Source organism: Bombus pascuorum, chromosome 9 (assembly GCF_905332965.1).
Source record: "Bombus pascuorum chromosome 9, iyBomPasc1.1, whole genome shotgun sequence".
NCBI lineage: Eukaryota > Metazoa > Arthropoda > Insecta > Hymenoptera > Apidae > Bombus > Bombus pascuorum.
Genome location: NC_083496.1, coordinates 5,404,509 through 5,426,793, shown reverse-complemented (window position 1 = coordinate 5,426,793; position 22,285 = coordinate 5,404,509). Strand labels below are relative to the sequence as shown.

The 22,285-nt window shown below is 44.4% G+C and overlaps 3 protein-coding genes across 11 annotated transcripts in view; 1 reads left to right on the top strand and 2 right to left on the bottom strand.

Moving 5' to 3' along the window:
- Nucleotides 1-4,459, bottom strand: part of LOC132910594 (protein Wnt-6-like) — a 54,290-nt gene extending 49,831 nt beyond the window's left edge. For both annotated transcript variants that reach the window (XM_060966376.1, XM_060966378.1), the window contains exon 1: nt 4,275-4,459. The gene's annotated coding sequence lies outside the window, so the exon portion shown is untranslated. The remainder of the gene's footprint in view (nt 1-4,274) is intronic.
- On the top strand, nt 68-16,692 carry LOC132910592 (neither inactivation nor afterpotential protein C). Of its 7 annotated transcripts, none has more exons than XM_060966367.1 (24): nt 68-200; nt 4,775-5,011; nt 5,089-5,270; nt 6,809-6,913; nt 9,109-9,497; nt 9,572-9,662; nt 9,739-9,834; nt 9,902-10,087; nt 10,159-10,347; nt 10,423-10,622; nt 10,809-11,149; nt 11,211-11,421; nt 11,486-11,627; nt 11,699-12,160; nt 12,348-12,637; nt 12,700-12,962; nt 13,095-13,169; nt 13,324-13,505; nt 13,587-13,783; nt 14,142-14,242; nt 14,759-14,976; nt 15,037-15,236; nt 15,314-15,404; nt 15,480-16,692. In XM_060966367.1, the coding sequence occupies exons 2-24, from the start codon at nt 4,798-4,800 to the stop codon at nt 15,813-15,815; spliced, it is 4,761 nt and encodes a 1,586-aa protein (XP_060822350.1). In that variant the 5' UTR covers nt 68-200; nt 4,775-4,797; the 3' UTR covers nt 15,816-16,692. The 7 variants fall into 7 exon arrangements, 5 of the variants coding, with proteins under 5 accessions (XP_060822350.1, XP_060822353.1, XP_060822354.1 ...); XM_060966368.1 differs by lacking the exon at nt 68-200 and adding an exon at nt 3,638-3,656; XR_009658793.1 differs by lacking the exon at nt 15,480-16,692 and having other exon boundaries at nt 14,847-14,976.
- An 82-nt stretch (nt 16,693-16,774) lies between these two features.
- LOC132910593 (protein tramtrack, beta isoform-like) lies at nt 16,775-22,006 on the bottom strand. 2 transcript variants are annotated; one of them, XM_060966373.1, is made up of 5 exons: nt 21,594-22,006; nt 20,844-21,281; nt 20,654-20,756; nt 17,409-17,839; nt 16,775-17,345 (listed from the first exon to the last, which is right to left on the bottom strand). In XM_060966373.1, exons 1-5 carry the CDS (start codon nt 21,771-21,773, stop codon nt 17,133-17,135), a joined length of 1,365 nt encoding a protein of 454 aa, XP_060822356.1. In that variant the 5' UTR covers nt 21,774-22,006; the 3' UTR covers nt 16,775-17,132. The 2 variants fall into 2 exon arrangements, with proteins under 2 accessions (XP_060822356.1, XP_060822357.1); XM_060966374.1 differs by lacking the exons at nt 16,775-17,345; nt 17,409-17,839 and adding an exon at nt 18,215-19,706.
- Between the last annotated feature and the right edge of the window lie 279 nt (nt 22,007-22,285).

Below are 22,285 nucleotides of genomic sequence, written 5' to 3'. Positions count from 1 at the left end.
CAGTTAGTTAATTAAGTCGGCGTTATTGGATCATGGAAGCCAAGCACCCCTCCCCAGTAGCACCCCCTCGACGCAATCGTGACTACCACCCTGCACGAGCGTCGTAGAGCTCGGCTCTTACTCCGGCATACGAGCATTGCGAACATTGCGAGGGTGGACGCCGCAGGGCCTGCACAACCTGCCAGACGTTTTAATTAGAGGTGAGTTTCATCGCGAGCCAACGCTAAGAGCATCCCTCCCCTGTTACTTGTCCCTTACGAGTAAGTGTTTTGCACCTTCCGTGAAAACCCTTCGTTTCGTCCGTTGCTAGATCTTTACACAGGCAAACTCCTCTCTAGCGTGTCGACTCTCCGAAATCCGGTGGAAAGAATCAGCGACGAGCCGCCGAGAAAATTCGTGCGATCGAATAAGCCGCGTAAACAGCCAGCCAGTGATCTCGTTCTCGTCAGATTCGCCCTTCCGATCGGTCGCCAAAAAATTCCCGCTTGTTAGTTTAATTACGCGACGACTCTTTCCACGCCTCGTGGGTCTAATCACCTCGTGGATCAACGTGATCTCGATTCGAAAAGCGATCGTTCGACGAACGAGTGAAGTTTCATCATATATTCCGATTACGTGCACTTATTCCGAGTCCGATCGAAATCAGAAGGAGTCGTATTATCGCCAACGACCTCGAGATGACACGAGATCGCGAACTTCGCTGCCGAGACGCCGTTATCGTTTTCGGATCGCGAATAATGCCGCAATTAACAAGTTTCGCTCGAAGGTCGGAACAGAGAGAGAGAGAGAGACAGACAGACAGAGTTGGTGAAAAGGAAAGGAAGGGTAGAAAAGAGAAAAGACTGGAAGAAGCACGTCCATGAGAAGGAAGAAGAGGAGGAAGAAGAAGAAGAAGAGGAAGAAAAGGAGAGGAATAGTGGAAAGAGGAAAGAAGGTGTATATGCGATGTGCTTTACGTTCCACGGTGCGCGTCTCGAAGGTGCCGGAACATGTGTTTCAGGATGTTTTGCCACGAGAAAAAGAGAGAAATCCGTAAATACAAAGAGAACGGGAGAAGACGGAAGGTAGCTGAGCTGCGAGCCCCGCGGAGAACGTTCGTCTCGTAGCGGTGCAGCTACCGTGGAGGTAAATCCAGGCAGGTGTCGTTTCGAACCAACTTCGGCCGAGCAAGAATGACGAAGACGGACACGCGGTAGTTGGACCGACGTATCGGTATTTCTAACGAGAACGAGAAGGAAGATGAAAAAAAGAAAGGACAAGAGGTACATTGTGGTAAGACAAGATCGAAAGAAAGAGACGAGGGAATCGTAAGCGCGAGCCGCGAGCTCGAGGAGAATATAGCGGAAAGTTAAATGTTGCATGAGCTTCGAGGAAGAAGAACAGCGGCGAGATTCTCGGTATCGATTAACCCCCTGACGGAAATAACGTACGACCGACAACGAACGAGTGATTTTTCGAGCCTGGCTCGATCGCGAGAATAGCGACACCTCCGCCTCGGAATCCCAAAGAGGAGAACGCGTTATCTGCCGAAAGGATCGATCTTCGAGAATCTGTAAAAGGTAGCGGAGAGAAAGAGAGGGAAGCAGAGAGAAGCAGTGGGAAGCAGAGGGAAACAAGGAGAGAACGGAGTGCAAGAAGCGGAAGACTCGTGCCTCATGGGGAAAACACCGCGTCTCGTCTGCCACCGAGATCCGCGTACCTCGACGATCCGTCTGCCTCGTCGATCGGCGAGCTTCGATATCGTCGCGCGTACCGATACGCGACGACGTCGGTACACCAGTTTTTCCGCAAAGAACGAGAGGCGGCGTGATAGCCGATGAAACGGGAATCGATCGCCGAATCAAGAGAACGACGATTTGCGTTTACTAGTTTTTCCGATTAACGAGGTGAGACGCGTCGTGTTTAAAGGTACGATGATTCTGCGGAGAAACAGAAAAGTGAGAGAACAAGCCACTTGTCACCAGTTTACCGTACTTTCCGGCGAAAGGAGTGTCGAACCCTTTTCAACCGGTCCGAACCGGTCGGCTGCCGATCGTTTTCGGCTTCTACGCCTCTTTTTCTTCCTCTTCTTCTTCTTCTTCCACCGCCACTACTGGCGTTGCTGCTTCTTCCCATGGATTCGCGGTGCTAACATTCCGGCGCTATAGCAGGAGACCTTCCTCGGCCAACGGATATCGACTTTCCCACACGGTTCTTTTCGGGGAGTTTGCGTTCGAAACTTCGAACCCGCCCAACTTTCGTTTCGCTTCGCTTAGTCTTATCGGCGGCGAAGGGAGATGGGCGCGGGAGTAGAAGAAATAGGTCGGCCGACGATAGAAGCGACGAAGGTAACGAAAGCGATCGAGTTGACCGAGGAGACCGAGATGACGGGCGAAGGAGATGGTCGTCGATCGAGAACGGCCGATTTTCGATTCGATCGGAGAATCGTGCAGGTCCGCGAAACTTTCCCACAACGATCGTTTCGTCGCCCCCACGCTCGTTCCCTTTTAAAGAGCGCGAGCCCTACACAGGTTCGCCTCGGAAGAAGAAAAGAGAGAGGACGTGACTCGCGGACCAGCGCGAGAACGAAGACGAAGAGAAAGAACCGATGGACCGAGTGGCACGGAAAGCTTTTTCTGAAATCACAGGACCCGTCCTTACCTCGCTACCCTTCTTCCTTTCTTCTCGTTCGTCTTCTCGCGACGCGCAGTCGGGCATCAATAATTTAACGCCCTGTCGTACCGATAAACCTGCACCGCTCGACGACCAACAACGAGGAAAAGGAAGAAGCAGAAGGGGAAGGAGCGAAGGTGCGCGGCGCTCGTTCGCGAGAGACCACTGAGAAAACTGAGAGGAAGCGAAGGAGCAGCGTCGTATCGCATACGAGCAGAACAGAACAGAACCATCGTGTGGACATCGTGGATCAACCCGAGTTTCTTACGTCCGTTCGTTCACATATAGTCAGTGACGCGTCGCCCTCTCGTTCCATACCTCTCTCATCTTCTTTCTCTCCCTTACCCTTTCTCCCTTTCCCTTTCCCTTTCCCTCTTCGATTACAAGCGGCAAGAAGCGGCAAGAAGCAGCATTACACGAGACACGCCGCGCCGACAAATCGACGGATTATGCTGGACGAGCGCCGACCCACCGGGAATAAATGAATTGGCTAACGACGCGAATCCTCTCGTTACTCACCCCCCCCCACACTATCCCACACCTCACTCTCTCTCTCTTTCTCTCTCTCTCCCCTCTCCTCTACTATTCTCTCACTCTTCTCTTCCATTTTCGCTTTTCCTTCGCGTTTTCTCGCGGATCAGCGTCTCGAGATTCTTCGAGATTCGATTTCGCGGAATCGTCGTCGCTGGTCGGACCGAGAGAAAGCCCACGCCTCCGACCGAACAAATCGCGGAAACTTAAACGCATTAGTACAGAATGAGTAACCTGCATTCACCAAAGGCAAGCTGTCGCCAAACGCGACTTATTACCTTGGCGACTCCGCTAATGAATTCGACGAGGGAATTACGTAACTTGGACTAATGATCCAATAACGAAGAGATTCCAGCTGGCAGTTTCGTGCCAACGAAGCTTATCAACTGCCCACACGCAATAATGGCTATACATAGAGAAAAGCAAAGGTCCATGGAGTCGACCAAAGTAGAACCGCATCGATCGTGTCTTTGGTAAGGCAACTAAGCGAGCCAACCGTAACCCTTACGCAATCCGTAGGATCCGATAAATGGGATGTACATTGCCGTACAGCAGTTTCCGCAGCCCTACAAGTATCAGATGAGGTCCGGACGGCGAAAAAAACGACCTAACTGACGTGTGACAATTAATTCGACGTTTCGTATAAAAAAATTCTACCGCGTTATCGGGAAGCAACGATGTCAAAGTATCGACAGCGTCTGAAAAATCGTGAAACGTCGTCGTACGATCTATGATCGTAGCTGGAAGAGTGAAAGCCACAGAAAACCCGCAAGTTCTACCGTATACTGGCTCGCCCCGACTACATCGCGTTTACCCGGCGAACGACGAATCGGTACAACTGTAACACGGCTCGTTGGTTATCGCAAGATATTCAGAACTCGAAAACAGAATGTTCTATATTCGGCGTTACACGGTAGATAGGAGATGGAGGAGAAACGCGATGATTTCCGATCCAGAACCGAACGCGATATCTTTCGAATTCCTGACGCAGCTTTAGCCTTCCCTCGTAGAAGCATTCAGGAAGCAAGCTACTAATTAGCGATTACCACTCGTTCACGCGGCACTCGAGAAAGAATATAATTAGCACTCACCTTTGTGCCGATGCGCCATGAAACCCTCGACCGGCCGAACCTGGCCTCTCGTAAAAAATCCGTAGAGCGTTCTCTTCGAAGAGTCATTCTCGACCATCTCGTCGTTCGAACAGATGGAAAGAGGCACCGGTCCCGCTTTCCCGTGAGTGTGAAGAGGTACGCGACGATCTCTTCCTATGCCGCTGCATCGACGCGAGCACTCTATCCTGGAAACGAGAACAAAATTAATGAACTTTTTGTCGTGCGGTTTCCATGGAATGCACCGAGCAGAGGTTTTTCCTCTATGCAACTCGATCGGAACCGTTTAAATTTTATTTCTTCCGTTCTTTTTCCTCTTGTTTGCCATCCACGATAGAATCATTTCCGATTCTTCTTGATACGTTTCGATCGCGCAATCGTTCGTTCCACCGCTCAAAGCCACAACTTTTTCTCCTTCTGTTTTCATCTCGCGTTTAACACAATATCGAACGAGCAATCGTTTTGTTTTTCCGATGTTTCAGACAGCGACGAGAAACGACCGAAAATGAGCGAGTACGGATACGACAGGAGAGGCGGCAGGGAACAGCACAGACGAGGGGGAGGCAGAGGTGAGCACGAAGACGATCTCGACGATCGAGGAAGAAACACCCTGCAGCGTTTCGATAGCATACAGGATCCCGGAAAACGTTATCTGCTCAGAGAGTGCATAGGTTCTGGCGTGTGCGGCGATGTTTACGAAGCGATCGATCAACAAGCCGGTACAGTTTCGGCAATCGGTTTTTACAACTGTCAGTTTCGCGATACGTTTACTTCGGCACGCGTCGTATTCTTACAGGAAACAAGAGAGTCGCCGTGAAGGTGCAGAAACTCACTCCTGAGTCACAATCCCTGATCATCGAGGAATACAAGATTCTTCGTGACTTTGCGTCTCATCCTAATCTGCCAGACTTTTATGGGATTTATCGGAGAAGATCTGGCAAGAAGACGGAGTACGATCAAATATGGTTCGTCATGGAGGTAAGGTTTGCCCGAGGGTTCGTCTCGAAGTTACGGCATTATCGCATACGACGTAAGTGTTATTTGCCTGAAATGTTTATATCGCGTTTGAACATCGATCCCAAGATATACCCCGTAACGCCACTCCTCTAACATCGTAATTCTTCGGAGAAAAAAAGAAAAGTTTGGAGACCGCGAACAGACACGGCATGAGAGGAGCGAGGGTGGGGTTCGGGTGGACGAGGCCGAAGGGGTGGGTGAGGAGAAAGAAGGAAAGAAATAAAGAAAAAAGACGGATGGCAACGGCGATGGAAGAGTTGCTGTACGTACCCATGCCAGGACCCGGAGGCAATTTCAAGCATTTGAGACGGTCGAATACACGGATAATTTACGACACGCGCGGCCATTAAACAATCATTAAACTCGTTCGTGTACGCAGGTGAGCCCTGGCACGTCGCGGCCCTAATTTACGGGTGGACCTCCTCGGTGCGCCCGAAATATTATTACTTATCTCAAGCAAAACGTCGATATTCGATTTAACGTATACGCGTGCACGTTCAACCTTTCTGCTGCTCTCTAAATATCAACGACGTTCCGTTTTTCTTCCTTTGACGCGCCAGCATTCGACACGATATCGCTGCGTTTTATAATTTAAAATTTACCAATGTCTTTCTATTTGAAAACGAATTTCACGATAGAACGATAAGTTGCTCGTTATCGAGGATTATACAGTCACGAGATAGCGTACGGCCGAAGATGGAGAACACGGGTAAAGAAACAGGTGTACAATAGGTGGCTTGGCACGGGCAACAAAGAAAATAACGACGGTTTTGCAAGTCAATCGATCCCGGTAAAAAGCCCGGTAAACGTTCGCGAAGGCAAGACCAGACCGGGAGAGCGGCAGGCAAGGAACAAGCTGGAAAAGAGGAACGACACGCAACGACAATGTAGCTAAGATTTATCGCCGATGGTATTTCATATCGTATCACAGGCAGGTTTTACGGTTGCCAGTAGACCAAGTTTTCGTGCAGCGCTCGATGCGCTTTCGCCCGAAAGAATGCATCGCGTGCTTGTTCAGTCCGCTTAAAGCTCGTACTGTACGACTAAGAGCTTCCCAATCCAGATTCACAGACACGAAACCGAATGATGACGAATTTGCCAGAATGCGAATAAAATTCTTGATTTCAGATCCCTAATGAAACTGCGCTAATCTCGCGTTAAAAATAGAAACAGGAACCGTTAACGTCGAATCTTAGATATCGAGATCGCAGGCAATTACGCGAAATCACTAGGAAAATTAAGCTTCTCCTCGAATACTCTTTCGATTTAAATTGCTTCCTCAATTTCGCGGCTAAAGCCAAGCTATCAACGCGACGTACGAAGTGGCGACTCAAATCGAAGATTGCTTTCTTAAGCCGTGATTACGATATAATTTTAAGAATCGGCACATCAGAGTGTGGCTCTCTCTTATGTATCTTAATATACGCAAACAGCATCCTCCTATAGTCCACGAGTTTTACCTTCTATTGTCTGTTTAATATTCTTTGTACGATTTGTAGCTCTGCGAGGGTGGCACTGTGATGGATCTCGTGCACGGTCTTCTAGCTATGGACAAGAAAATGCGCGAAGAACACATAGCCTTTATCTTGAAGGAGGTGATCCAGGTAAATTTCGCAAAGCTGAGAGAGCCGATAGAGCTGATAAAGCTGATGAAGCTTGACGAAGCGCTGGAAATACTGCAATTTCTTCGTATTAGATATTATTTCGCGATAATCCCTGCGGGCTTTTCATCCGTCGCTTTAATTTGGAACGAACAGCATTTTCGTAATGGTACGAAACCGAAAGCAACGGAGAGCAGGATACTCAAAGCAGGTTACCCGAAAGTCGTTACGTATTACGATTCAACTGTAGTAGTATCCTTTGGCATATATCAAGTATACCCAGTGTCATTGCGACCAGGCAGGCATAGGCGTCGCAAGTAGAAGAATCATTTTTAATGTTGCTCAAGTCGAATGGAAGAAGGTAAAGAAAAGGAAGAGGAGAAGGAGAAGAAAGAATAAAAATGATGTCGGAAAGCGGACAAAGGAAGAGGGAACGAGGTAGTTGGTTCCGTAACGCGATCCGAATGTCTTGCGTGGCGTCGACGAAAGGAGCTGGTCTCGCGCGACGGGGTAACTCGCGACGGCATTCACCGAGTACGTATTCGCTTTTACGTACGCGCAAAACCAGGGAGCACGAGAAAGATCGCGAAAGACGCGCGTCAATGGACCGCATTCTACGGCGTATAAATTACAAATAAGACAGGCGAGATAGCTCGCTAATTAACCTGCTCGCAAATGAAAGGCTGCCCGCTCGTTCGCCCTTCTCCGCGCTGTTCGCACAGCGATCTCTCCGGTTGCATCCAGCGGAGATCAAGAGCGCAAAGACTTCCGTCCCATTCTCCTCTGACGCCGGTACTCGCGTTTCTCTGTCCCAGGAGAAGGCTCGCGCGCGCGCGTTATAGTCAAGGACAGAGTTGGTGATCTCGCGCGCGGCTAAGGATGCATAGGACCTTACACTCGCGGCAGAAACGTAAGAACGAAAAGGATCAACCAAGGAATAACCGAGAATCGCGACACGAGCGAATTGCGAACGTTTCCCGCCTCGAGGTCTATAATTTTACTAGGGAAAGGATTCGCTCGGTCACAATGGGATAATGTTCCATAATTCCGTTCTCTTTCCTTCTGGAATATAATTTACCTTAATATCGTACGAGACGTTTCTCCGACTCGGTATCCTCTCCGGGCGTCGCGACCCGCGAAACAACTACGGAAATCGAACGAACACCATTTAGAAAAAAAAAAAAAAAATGCTGGACACCGGAATGAACAGGTGTCATTTACGCGTCAAACGCTGCAACCTGATCGGCGCCGAGGGTAAAACGCGCGTTTCCGTTTCGAATCGTGCGTCGTTTCCTTTCCGTTCGGTATACCCGAGACGTGCTCGTGACATGGTTCGCGGCTCGGTATCCCTGCAAAAACATCGGGACCGCGTAAAATCGATGGGTTCTGCTAATTATCTTCGCCGTGAGAACTTCATGAACCTGATTCCTCAAACCTCAACGAATTCGCGCGCGAATACTTCCTACCTTGGATGCTATTTCTCTATATGCTGGTGCTACGCTTACGAACCCATCGACCAATCGACTTCTCATACACGCTGCCAAGAAAAGATAGGATCGATGAAACTGTCAAGTAGCATGAAAGGCTAAGCATTCGATGCGCATTACCGTCGCGGCGTCGTCAGTTCGCCGTGTTACGCGTTCGATCGTCTCTAATTTCTCGTACGTTACGCGACAGAAGATATTTTACCTCTTGTCCGTGTATCGTCTTCGACCCGATTGATTTCCGATCGAACGAAATTATCGGACATCGATGCGTTTTCCGCTTGGAGCGACCATATTTACAGAAGCGTTTTTCAACCTATAACGCACACGTGCGGGATTTCCTACGTGCTTCGTTCTTCTCTTTCTTTGTCTCTCTTTGCTCGTCTTACCATCCTTTCTCGTAAAGTGCACGCAACCCCTTCTTCTTCTCTTCGGACGTCGCCTTCTTGTTCGAGTTGGTACGTGTTCCATGGACCCAGTAGCGATTCGTCCACGGTCTCTCGTGCGGTAAATCAGGCCACGTTGACGTTTAATGCCGGCAAATTACACGCGAAATAAATGCCCGCGAAGGTCGAGAAGGTACCGATGTCTACTCCGCCGACGAAATCGCGCTGCGGAGTATCGAAAGAAGAAGGAAGTCCAAACCAGAGATATTCGATCGCGCTTCGTCGACTCGTCCTCCTTTAAATCTTAAAGAGTCACCCTGTTTCTCAGGCGATGGTTTATCTCAACGAGCACAACGTGATGCACCGTGATATTCGCGGCAGTAATATTTTACTGACCAAAGAAGGAGAAGTGAAGTTGGTCGATTTTGGGCTATCGAAGATGTTCCAAGGTGAAATGGGAAAGAGATATACGTGTATAGGATCGCCGAGTTGGATGGCACCTGAAGTGGCTATGAGCAAAGGCAACAACTCCGAAGGATATGGTAGCAGAGCCGATGTTTGGGCGGTCGGAATTACAGCGATCGAGTTGGCTGACGGAAAGCCACCGTTTCAAGATATGCACCCCACCAGAGCGTTGTTCCAAATAGTTCGAAATCCACCGCCGAATCTATACAGACCGTCCAACTGGTCGCAAAATTTTAACGACTTTATCGCCGAGTACGTTCTCCAAATACGCACGAATACTACACTTTTACGTCACTGACGTTCGCTTTATTCCAATGTCGTTGCAGATGTCTCGAGAAAAATCCCGAGAACAGACCGTTCATGGCGGAAATAGCCGAACACCCTTTTCTAGCGGATTCATCCGCGAACGATTTTCTGGTAAGGCGGTAAAAAGATTTTCCTGGAACAGCGCGAGTCCGAGTAGAGAAGGTGATAACGAGAACGATGTTTCTAGCTAGCGAAAGAGATCAAGATATTAATGACGGACGTCTGTGCGAAAGGCAAACACATGAGAAGACCGGAAGTAATAGTTCGTAAGGGTTTCCTGAAGGTAACGTTTCGAGCAAACGTGACGCGGTATTGTCACTAGATATACTTTTCTTCTATCTCTCCTCCAGACTCATCAAACAGACCCTCTAGAACCTATGTTCATGGAAGATCTAGCCGCTCTCGAGACGCTCACGGAAGATACGATTTTGGACGAACTACACGAGAGATTGCGGCAAGGTTACTACCACAGCTTTATTGGCGATATCCTTTTGATTTTAAATCCGAACGAGCAACAGGACATTTACGGGTCCGATGTAAGGATCGCGCACCGATCTAACCCGTTAAACGAAATCGTACTAATTTTCGACTCTTCCCTTGATTACAGTATCACACAAAATACCAATTCAAGTCGCGATCGGATAACGCGCCACACATATACTCTGTAGCCGACAGCGCCTATCAAGATGTGCTGCACAACGAAGAGGCTCAACATATTTTACTAGCCGGCGAGAGCAATTCGGGGAAAACGACCAACCTGATGCACCTTGTTCGACATCTCATGTATCTAGGAAAGGTAAGCGATTATCGGCTGAATCGCGTAAATCGAACAAGCTGTTTTTCGACCTGATCGTCGTACGTCTGATTCCAGAGCTTGCAAGACATCGGGGCGAGATTAATACGAGCTATTAAAGTGATTCACGCTTTCAGCAACGCTGCCACGCCTCTAAATCCTAATTCGACCAGGTGCGTGCTGGAATTGGAGACAACATACGGAAGTTCTGGCAAAGCCTCCGGCGTCATATTTTGGTTATATCAGTTAGAGAAGTGGCGAGTTTCTACCCGCGACAGGTTAATATCGTGATCTGCTATTTAGGCTAGCGCGCATTAGGTTGTTCCATTACTGGATTCTGTGCAACTAAAACTAGCAATTTACTCGTATGTTAGATTTCGAGATTGCGTTGCAACTTTAGCGGTAGATCTAATCGTACGTTTATCGATTGGTCACGGTAGTCGCGAGATATATCTTCTCGACAGGAATCAATCGAATTTTCACGTGCTGTACTACTTTTACGACGGCCTCGACGCCATAAGCAAGTTGAAACAGTATCATCTACCACCGGGAAGAAGGATGCGATACCTCAGAATAAGCGAGAAGGGAACGGAGAGGAAACGATCGTTCAAAGTTCGAAACGATCCACGCGGCAACGTGGCTAAGTTCGAAGAACTCAAGGAAAATCTGACCATCTTAGAAATGGAAGAGTATTGCGAAACTATCTGGAAGATATTAGCAGCGATTTTAAATCTGGGAGAAATTCGTTTCGTCGAAGGTAACAACGGAGAAGCTGACATGGACAACAACGACGCGGCCAACAGAGGTATGAAATATCAATATTTTATCCGTAAAAGTTTATGTCTAAATGACTTTTCGTATTTCAGTCGCCCAACTTCTTAACCTAGACGAGAAGAAATTTAATTGGGCGTTGCTTAATTATTGCGTAATCGTAAAGGGAAGTGCCGTACGTAGAAGGCACAGTTGCGAGGAAGCGAAAGAAGCGAGGGACGTATTAGCTAACACGATCTATCAGCGATTGGTCGACTGGATAACGAATACTATCAATTTCAAGTTTACGGTTACTCGTGCTCTATTGTGAGTTTCAAAACGAAATCGATTAAGAAAATGGAATTATCTAAAATATATGCGTATCTTCCAGCGGTGACAAATATGCGATTAACATAATGGACATGTTTGGATTCGAGTGCTTCGCGGCCAACCGACTCGAGCAGTTAGTGGTAAACACCATGAACGAACAAATGCAGTGTTATTACAACCAAAGGATATTCGCTTGGGAAATGGTAAGGTTTCGTGAAAAATTCTACGCGAATTTCTAGGCGGATAAGATTTTTGTAACGATCTTGGTCCATAGCAAGAACAAGAAGAAGAAGATATACCGATGCAACGTTTGCACTTTTACGACAACAAAGACGCGATAGATCAATTAATGAGCAGAGATAGAGGTTTATTCAGTATAATCGATAATGCATCGAAAAATATGCTCGATTATCAATATATCATAAACAAAATCCAGCAACGATCGGGCAATGTTTATATAAAACCGGTGAGTTCTCACGAATTTACGGTCGCTCATTACACAGGGAAATTGCTTTACGACGCTAGCGAGATTGCCGAGAAGAATCGCGACTTTCTTCCTCCGGAAATAATCGAAACGTTCAGGCAATCGTCCATCGAAACGGTGAAAGAAATGTTCACGAACAAACTGACGAAAGCTGGGAATTTGACCGTTGTCGTTGACCATCCGAAAATTGCGGAAAAGAAGACGAGCAAAGGCAAATGGGGCGCGCTCATGCAGGAAACGTCGAAACCAAGGGTGAGATTGTTTAATATAATTTCAATGTCTGGTATTTCGTAAAAATAAAATTAATGTAGAGAAATGTAAAACGAAAAGCGGAAAAGTAAAAGAAAGTGATACGCTATAATCGACGGTCTACCGAAGAAATGGAAAGAATCGAAATGTAAAAATTGTGATCACCTCGCGATTATTATTTTATAAACAGAAGTATAACACCGCATCCCGAGGGCAATACTCCCAGACACGGAAATTGAGAACGTGCGCGGCTACCTTTAAATCCACCAGCCTCGAAATCCTTAAGAACCTTTCGGCAGGTGGCGGAAGTAGTGGTATCCATTTCATCAGGTGCATAAGATCCGATCTCGAAGGGGCGCCTCGTGGTTTTTATCGAGACGTTGTCAGACAACAGATCAGAGCGTTGGCTGTCCTTGACACTGCCAGAGCCAGGCAACGTGGTTACCCACATAGAATATCTTTCCCAGAATTTCTTCGAAGGTAATCCCTCGAATATCCTCGTACACCACCTTTGTCACATAAAAATAATCCTTTCGGATTAGGTACCAATTCCTGGCTTTCGATTTCGACGAAAATGTCGAAATTACAAAAGACAACTGTCGATTGTTACTAATCAGATTAAAAATGGAAGGCTGGATAATTGGGAAAACCAAAGTGTTTCTAAAGTATTACAACGAAGAATACCTTTCGAGGTTGTACGAGACTCAGGTAAAAAAGATAGTAAAAGTTCAATGCATGATGAGGGCTTTTTTGGCACGCAAAAACATGGCATCGAAGATCACGAAGAGCGTAAAGAAAGAAGTTGGTAGGTAAACTGTTTGTTAGGAGAAACAAGATCGAATGCGAGCCGATTTTCCATTCCGCCGCGTTTTTTCGCTTTTCGAGAGGCCCGTACTTCTTCCATCCCTGTCGAGAAATTTAACGAGTATTTTTTCAGTGAAGAAAGCGTCTATAAACAAGGACGAATTGGTGGACATGTCGGAAGATCAGGCAGCGTTGATGATTCAAAAAGGTAGGGAGCGGGTGAAGAAAAAGAAGCGAGCGAGAAAAGAGATTTGATTTTTGACGAGCCTAATAGTTGCTATTTTCATTCGTGTATTCGATTAATTCGCTCACGACGTTTCTCGAGAATTGTATGATCAAGCGATTTCTTATATGAAAAATAGCATACAGGGGGCACGTAGTGAGGAAGGAGACAGCACCTCTTCTGGGGAAGGGGAAAATGGATCAGGAAACTATGGACATGATGAAATTCTACAGCAGCAAGTGGAGGTCGAAGAGCGTGTTCCAAGTCCTCCTACGTTACCGTGCAGCCCGCTATCAAGACCTCGTGCAGTTCTCGCAACAAGTGAGTGATTTCCATTTCCAATATGAGAACAGGGTGGATAGCTTTCCGAGTGGTTTCATTGTAAATTTTTTTCACAAACAGGTGCATCTGTTCAATCAAGCGATAGTAGCATCTCTCACGACGACGAATGAACAAATATCCATAGATCGAGTAGATACAAACGTTTCCACGTCCGCGTATTTAGGCCAGTTGAAACCACCCCAAGTGCACAAGTTACCTTTCAACTTTCATCAAGAGTTACCTTTTCCCGATATGAAGAGGGGAATGGGAGGTGTTGGGTGAGTCGATTTTACGCTCATATCCTACCGATATTGTGTGTCGACCCTCACCATTAGACTTCATTCACCATTAATCGCATCGTATGTAGCTGACGCATAATTTTCAATGTTTTGTTCGCGTTCTATTAAGAATCAATCGCAAAGAAATTTACGCAAAAGGCAAGAGCTGAAATGTGTTAACACGTTTTTCATGTTTCTTGCTTGTTTTTGTCCCACGTGTTCCGCGTTGCACTTTATGTACGCACGCTGTTTTGCCATTATTTTTCGTTCTCCGTTGTGCCGTCTCTATCTCGAGGTAAGAGTCGTTTAAGAACTCTTCGGAGACTTGTGGCGTCAACTGAGAAATACGTTCTCGCAGATCCGCGTCGTCATCGGCGTCTGACGATGAGCACGAAGCCTGGGACGCGCCATTACGGAGACAAACAGTGCCGTGGGCCAACAGGAACAGTCGTACCAGAGGTGCCTATCACATTTTGTTTCGCTCAGGCGAGATGCATCGATACCGATACTCGCTTCTACACTTTTATCAACGCGAAAACGAAACTCTTTTTCATATCTTTTTCGTACATTTCAAATATCATTCTTCTTTCTTTCTGCCCGATCCGAGTTCGTCGAATACGCATACAGGGTGCGAATAGTAATCTACTCCTTAAATTCAAACAAACGATAACGATTCCGATTCCGCGTCACTCTGTGTATGTAGCTCGGCCGACTCAGCGCGTTTTCATCAAATTCCCTTTCTCTTTCAGTCGTAATTACGATCAGTTCAGCCGATTAATCGCATAATTAGTAACTAATTTCGAATCGTCGATAGCGATCAATTGTCACGCAAGATTATTTCGTTTAAGAGATTCGTGTTGGGCGTCGAAAAAGAGTACAAAAGAACACGAAAAAGATCTCGATTACCTGAGGCGAGTGACGACTCTTTTTCTTGGAGAGAACTCACTCCCCATCGGATTGCTCTGCATTTTTCAGACGTCGAGGTTCAAACAACGAACTCGCCACAGCGAGTGGCGCATTCGGGCACCGAGGGACAGAGTCTGATCGACACTCCGTTTTCCAGAGACCCGAACATCTCGGTCCGATGTCCACCCGAAGAATCGTCCCAGAACAGAATGGGTAACTCTGGATTTCAACATCATTCGAGCAATCGTAGTCCTGTACCTCCTGCTAACGCTCATAATCCTCGCTCAGTAAGTTTCCCTATCGACTTATTTATCGTCGTCGTATTTCCTGGCCATCTCTCTTTTCAGAATTACGATAGTACCGGATCGATACGCTCTAGAAAACACGCACCGCCTCCACCTGTTCCGTTCAATCAATCGCAACCACCCTTGACGCGCAGCGCCGACAATTATAGCTCGGATATTCGAAGTAAAAGCAACGTAGATACCGGTAGCCACGATTGGGAATACGAGGATAAAACTAACAGGAGTAGCGGCAATGCCAATCGGTTCGTTCACGCTAAGTTAAGTCCAACTATTGTTATCAGACGATCTTGAGGAAAATTTCTTTTCGTTTTCGTTTTAGCATCAATCCGATTCAAGAACTACAGATGATCGGCCGTAAAAGTAACACTGACGGTAACGAAGACAGCGATGAACCACCGTTCAACTTCCAGGTGAGACAAGGAGAAAAAAATTACACAGATGCGTACGTAAGTGTTTCATCTAATCGTCGACGTTGGTCCGAACAGGCGATGTTGAGAAAAACGAGCCATCATCGAGCGTCGATGAAGCGTACACCCGTTTACGACAGCTACTCTCATTCTCCGTCACCACTGCCAGGTTCAGGATATCGTGGGAATCGCGAAAACGAGTCACACGTTGTATACAGAAGCGGAGGTAGTCGCAGAGATTCTCCCGAATGGAGTCCCAACGAAATGGTCAGAATGTCTGAAAAATATGCGAAGGAGGGAGCCTGGGGAGAAGATCGGACGGGTACCGGGGGTCGAAGCAACGTGGTCTCGGAAAGTGTCACCGAAGAAATTGCACCGGGAATCGTTATCGAAGGTTACGTGGCCGAATTGTAAAATTCGAGCCAACGACGAAAACTCCTTATGTATCGAACCACGGTAAAAACTGGACTAGTTGGAATTGCTAATACCGCGAGAAAAAAAGAGAAGCCTGCAAGGTACCTGTAGCTGTCCCGATGGAAACAAATGCACGACTCGTATGATTTGAAAGAACGATACCCAATCCACTAACGTTGCTGACTCGGAGAGAAATTTTTTTATCCACAAATATGTACATACGTATATTTTTTTAATACTTTCCTTCTTTTGTCTTTTAAATGGAAACAAGTTACCGCAACGATTCGACGATAAACTTCTTTTGTAACTTTCATTCGCGCCTCGAGCGACCATCGCCACTTTTCTCCAATGTACGATAGTTTTCATCGAATGGTTCGTTTTTCTATCTGCCTGTCTTCTCCAACAGTTAGCAATGCTCCTTACCAATGTGCGATATATGACCTTTTATTTTTTTATTGGCCTCGGACAAATACACACACACACACACACGCAAACACACACTCTTGTTCAACCGTTAATGGGTGTTTGCATTATTACAAAACGAAAGAAATAATAGTAATAATAACAGGATATCATTTTCAAAAAAAGTTACAACAATGTACGAGAATATCATACAATGAACAGCATGCCAAAGGTACTTAAGGGTTTATGTTTAAATTCGCTTTCATACGCTTCATTGCACGCAATGATACTCATTCGCGAAAGAATCGAATTATTATCAACAAAGTGCACGACCCTGCACGACCGGTTCTATTGCATAGCACGAAACTCCTGTCACTTTTACGAACTACATATATAGTATTTATAAAAATGTCAACTGACTGATGCACGAATGTTACCAAGATTTTAAAAAATAAAGAATTAAAAAAGAACACAACGATTTGATTTTTTAAACCATACGCTCGTGTCTCGTTTCCTTAAAGCGAACGCAATACAGCAGCTCAGAACAGCGGAAGAAATACTTTATCATACGTTAAATATTTATTTATTTTTTTTACAAAAATTTAATTGATACAACAATAAAAATATCTCACGCTCGACAGCGTGATACTGGCCATTGATAATGACTATAAAAGCGATATATACAACGAAAATATACGTATATAAAAAAGACGTTTAGGCATCTGTGGAAAATTTGGTTCATTGACGTATTTTCTACGAACGAGAATAACTTAAACAATATTCTATCGCGTAATCCTGTACAGCGTAACTATCCTTCCAAAACCGTCCGTCGATAGCAAAGTTTCGACTACGAGTAAACGATTTCGAGTATAAACGGTCCGGGCATGTCGATATATCACGATCCAATCTTCCGAATCAATCTTTGTCCGACTGGGAATTCTCGGGATTGCTATTCTGTTGGGAATTTTGTTTAATTATGTTAACTAAAGTATCTAACCTGGTGGGGCGCGCAATTTGTAAAACCATATGCGCTTCCTCTAAAATTAGGAGCCCATTATGTGCGTCGCTCGCAGACAGATTATGCGCTAATATTACGTGACGTCTCCAAGCCGCATGCGTAGGAAGAACCTAAAAATCATTGCATTTACCTCATACCTTATCGGATATTATAGTCGCTATCTACATACGCACCTGTAAACACCATTTGCAGTTTAAAGAGGGCGAAATGGTGTGCACGGCTTTGATATGCCTTCGACGAAAACCCCAACTCGTGTACGCTCTATCACAGAACGGACACGGGAATGGTGGATACGCTGTGACGCCATTGACGGTCTCTTCGGGGAATTCTGAATTGCCAGCGGTTCCGGGGCAAGTTGGAAATACGGAATGTAGAACTCTTGCGTCTCGTTCCACGAGAATGTTTGATGTAGATTCCTGTTGATCGGGCATCGATTCCGAATACAAATGATTCGGCAAGTGAAGTTCGTCCGAGTGTCGATAAGTATTCCAAGGTGGAGTTCGATCAGGGTGAATGGGAAATCTCGCGCGCGTTTCTGGCTCGAACGAAGGAGTGGAAGTCTCTCGTGCGTCGGCGATTACGGTTACATTCGGCTTCGATGATCCTGCAAGTAATTCCAGTCCGCGACTTCAAATTTTCTTCACTCAGTTCGAGATATTTGTCTGTCTTCGTCAGTCAACGGAACCAATTGAAAGGAATTCGAACAAGGATCTTGTCGGTTCATCTAGGATCTCTCTTTTCTCTTTCTTTAGGAAATAAGGATAATCTTCGAATGGATTAAGGATGCGATGAATTGACTCATAGTTTGTCCAACGTTCGTTCTTCTTATAATTAGTTCGTTCTTCTTCAAGTATTTGCGAATGTACGTTTAAACGAGCAAGTTATCCAGGAATGACACCAAGTAGAAAATCTAATAGTCCGTACATATAATATATGTATGTACAGAGGAAAAGAGGAGTATCGGGAAATGACGAGACAATTAAAAATGTAAAATAGGTTTATTTGCAACCAGTCGTTTTTGTGTATGTGTGTATTTCGTCTACAATCGCATAGATTTAAATAACAGTCAACTCGAAGCATTTCGTACCTTCTCAAGATCAAACGAGAAAAAAACAGAAAGATAACAAATAAATGGGAAAACCAGATTTATGTGTTCGTTTGATTCAAAATAAACGATAGAATAAGATTGTGTGCTATCGATAGCTGCGAATCGTTTGCGTGAAGTTTCGTCACGGCATATTAAACGCCTTAAACATCGTAAAAGCATATCTTATATTACTACTTCCATCGTAATAGTTTCGACGTATTCGTCTTTTTTAAAGTCGTTGATAATGCGAAGCGCAATTATGCACGCACGCGTATATAGTGTGTACGAAGGTAAACGTAAGCACCTTCACCTATGTATCCATCTATGCGCGTACAGTAACAAATGTGATCTTAGTTGTCGCGTCTTTGAGCGTAAAAAACTCTGCGGGGTCCTTACGACACGACGCGATTACTATTAATATCGTGTTATGTAGATCGTCTACGGCGAGAGTGCACATCTGCGTGAACATTGTAAATGGAGAATTGGAAGGAATGTTGCGTTGCACAACGTACTAGATACAAAGTACAAAGAAAAAGAGAATCAAAAAATGGAACGATCGACTTCCTCAGCCGTGAAACAAGTCTGCGGAGCACGCGTTGCGTGATCGTTATCAGAACGAAAGACAATGGTAAAAAATAGAATTAATTTAAAATTACTCGATCATTCGCCCCGTGAAAACAAACGTGAAGCATATATATAAATAGTTGGACCATGCCTAGAATGCTTCCCGTTCCTCTACTCTTTCTTTGAACACATTCTACTTTTTCGTGTCAATTTTGCTCGCTCCACCTACTCGCATCCTTCTTTAAAAAGAAAGGATATGGAAACGTTCGAGGCGATCTAAGATGATCCTAGATGATCTTAGACAATCGAAACGACGAATCAGTGAAAGAAACACTTCATTCTAGCCAGTGAAAACGTTTCCGTTTTACCCCTGACCTGAAACGCCCTAGTCATTGAGTGTAAACCGAACGCCTTTGGAATAGATACCTCTTCAAACCCCTATTGCTAGTATCGATTTTAGTTACGCAATTTTTCCAAGTTTCCTCCCATTCCACGCTATTAGGTGCAATACCACTAAAGTGCAGCAAAACTTCTCTTATCAAATGTATTTTGTTACTATCGAACTGCTGTTTTCCCATCTTGCCGTTTACGTTACAGAGAATCCTCTCCTCCGGGGTAAAAAGGATCTTCATAAGGTCACAGGCCAAATGATCCATCGGTCGAGAGGATGCCCACGTTGAGATTATCTCCGGACTCGGCAGAAGATCGGCGTAAGGTAGTTGCTGATACGCGTATAGCAGTGGCTTCACGTCCGAGAATCCAGTTAGGCCGGATAACCCAGATAAACCGGAAATGTCTTCAGCAGGGCTGTTCCCAGACCCTGCCACACACATCAGAGCACAGCCTGCTTTAGACACGGATCCCCCTGACGCGTGAATTGCAGCGTACCGAACAATCAAGCAAATTCGACCAGGTTCGTTAATGTCGCGTTAAACGATCGATCGCGTATCATTCCATTTGTCTTCTCCGTCACGCATGCACAGATAGTTTTACGCGTAAACGTAGAACAAGATCTAGATGACGTTTTTGAGTACTAGAAGCCAGGACTTTTCGTAATAAACTACGTAAATATACTAATAAACGAGACCATTCAATTATTTCTTTCTCCTTTCTTTCGTTTAGTCACCTGTTGAACTAGATAACTTGACGTTATCTACGCCTTGACCTCTAGTTTCTCCGATCGTACAATTTTTATTTACGCATATATGTATTTATTTACTATCTACACACGTTCCCATTTCCACTGTGAGTTTGCTTGTAACATCGAACGAAATAAAAAGAAATGAAAGAAATACGTGTCACACCAATGTGGATAATAAAGCAGAAGTGACGATCAAAGCTAACTCAACGATTTGAAAAAGCATCGAAAACGAGTATGCACCTAATTTGAATGAGATACTCGAACATACACAATATGAAATTTTTATCAAACAAATTATAAATTCTATCATACAGCCTAACATACATTTTCCAATATTAACCATAATGAATCGATTTATGAACTGATTTTTACCAACACGTACGCATTGAAATGTATACATTGCCCTATTCTTCTCTAATTTATAAAATTTGTACACATATCATACAGTTTACCATGAAATATGAGATTGAATGCAATTATAAAATACATAGACATATATAATATCAAAATATACACAAATTGTGCAAGATAAATATAATATATTCTTAAAATAACATGCATATGATTATGTCTTCTACTATTGTCTATAAAGCGATATCGTAATTTCACCTATGTATACTACTAACCTTGACTCCCAGCAAGTTGCCCTGTGTCTAACCTTTCTGTTGGATCCTTGTCCGTTGCAGATTGTTTTTGAGAATCTTCTAGCACAGTTTCTAATGGTTCTATCTGAAATACAATCCATTCAACTTTATTTCATATATTCGATTAATCACCACTGCTTAAAAAATATTATTAATATAATATACAACTAACCTTCATTTCTAAACGATGATATATTGGATTTTGCATACTTTTCTGCAATAAATAATCTCCCTCTTTGCCACTCTGTTCACTGGTAGTAGATTCATCCGTGCTCTCTACTTGCGACGCTTTAGGTGTCAGTGCTGATTCTAATATAGAATTCTGATGTTTGTTTAATTTTTGTTTCTTTTTTGGAGTTTCTTCCTTGGCTGTAGCTGCTCCTTCTTCCACCGCTTGTTCCAATTCCACTAATCTTTTATAAGATTCCTTAGCAAATATATCCCCTCCCGAAAGACCACGAATTTGCAGTGTCTCTGCAGCTTTTAAAAGCGCTGGCAAATTCTTTTGCTCGATATTTACTTCTCCTTTATATATAAATATAAGTAAGGCTTCTAGTTCGCTAAAGTGCACATCTTGAAGTATTATGACTGGATGTTGACAAGGGTTTGTCTGTAATGCAAAAAAGATGAAAAAAGTAATATTTATTAAACTATAATTTTATTAAAACTATACTTTATTATTATTAAACTATAACACGATCATTGGTAGAATTCATGTGACAGTTAACCAAGACAAGTTCGAGATAAAATTCGTATTGTTCAAGATACGATAACCTCAAACGCTGTGCATTATCGTTTAAAGAATTTTTTCGTTATATCTTACTGATTAAATAGATTAACAAAGAATTTTACTCGACGATAAAACGACTGCCAAAACGTTAACGAAATCATAAATGTGAAGTAAAGAATATAGAAAACTAACCTGGAAAACTTTTTTAAAGAATGGACTACTTGCTGAGAGAATCACTTTGTGAGCAGTAAGACACTGTCCATCACTTGCCAATGTCACATCTACTAAACCTTCCTCTTCCCAGAGACTTTCGAAACTCGTTGCTATGTTGTTTAAAAAACTGTTCCATTTTAGACATATTTGATTTGACATCTCGCGAACAGAAAGTGTCAATTCTATCAAAATGTTATCACCGCGTCCTGAACTGTTCGATATCTCTGCACGTCAATGATTATTACTATTCAACGACAGGAGCAACGTTGACGACGGTAATAAGAATAACAACGACAACGACGACGTTGACGACAACGACCGCGATGTAACAGCAGTGGTGCCAGGCACGCACAAACATCCTTGGCACTGGGTTGGGAGAATACAGTCAATATGGCCGCTATGCTCTATTGAATTGAGCGCGAGCTTAGAAACCTTCTTCGAAACGCTGTACATTTCCTATTATTTATTTGTATGTAAAATGGCCAATATTCTGTGTATAAAAAAAATAAATTTTAGGCACAATCTTTTTACAAATAATTTAGTACATATAGCAAAAAAATGTTTATTGAATTGAAAATTTCATTAGAAGATAAACGTAACAATCAATCATATTTGAAAAATGATACATAAGCATAGTTAAATTATATCAAAGCAGCAACGAAGAGTGCGTG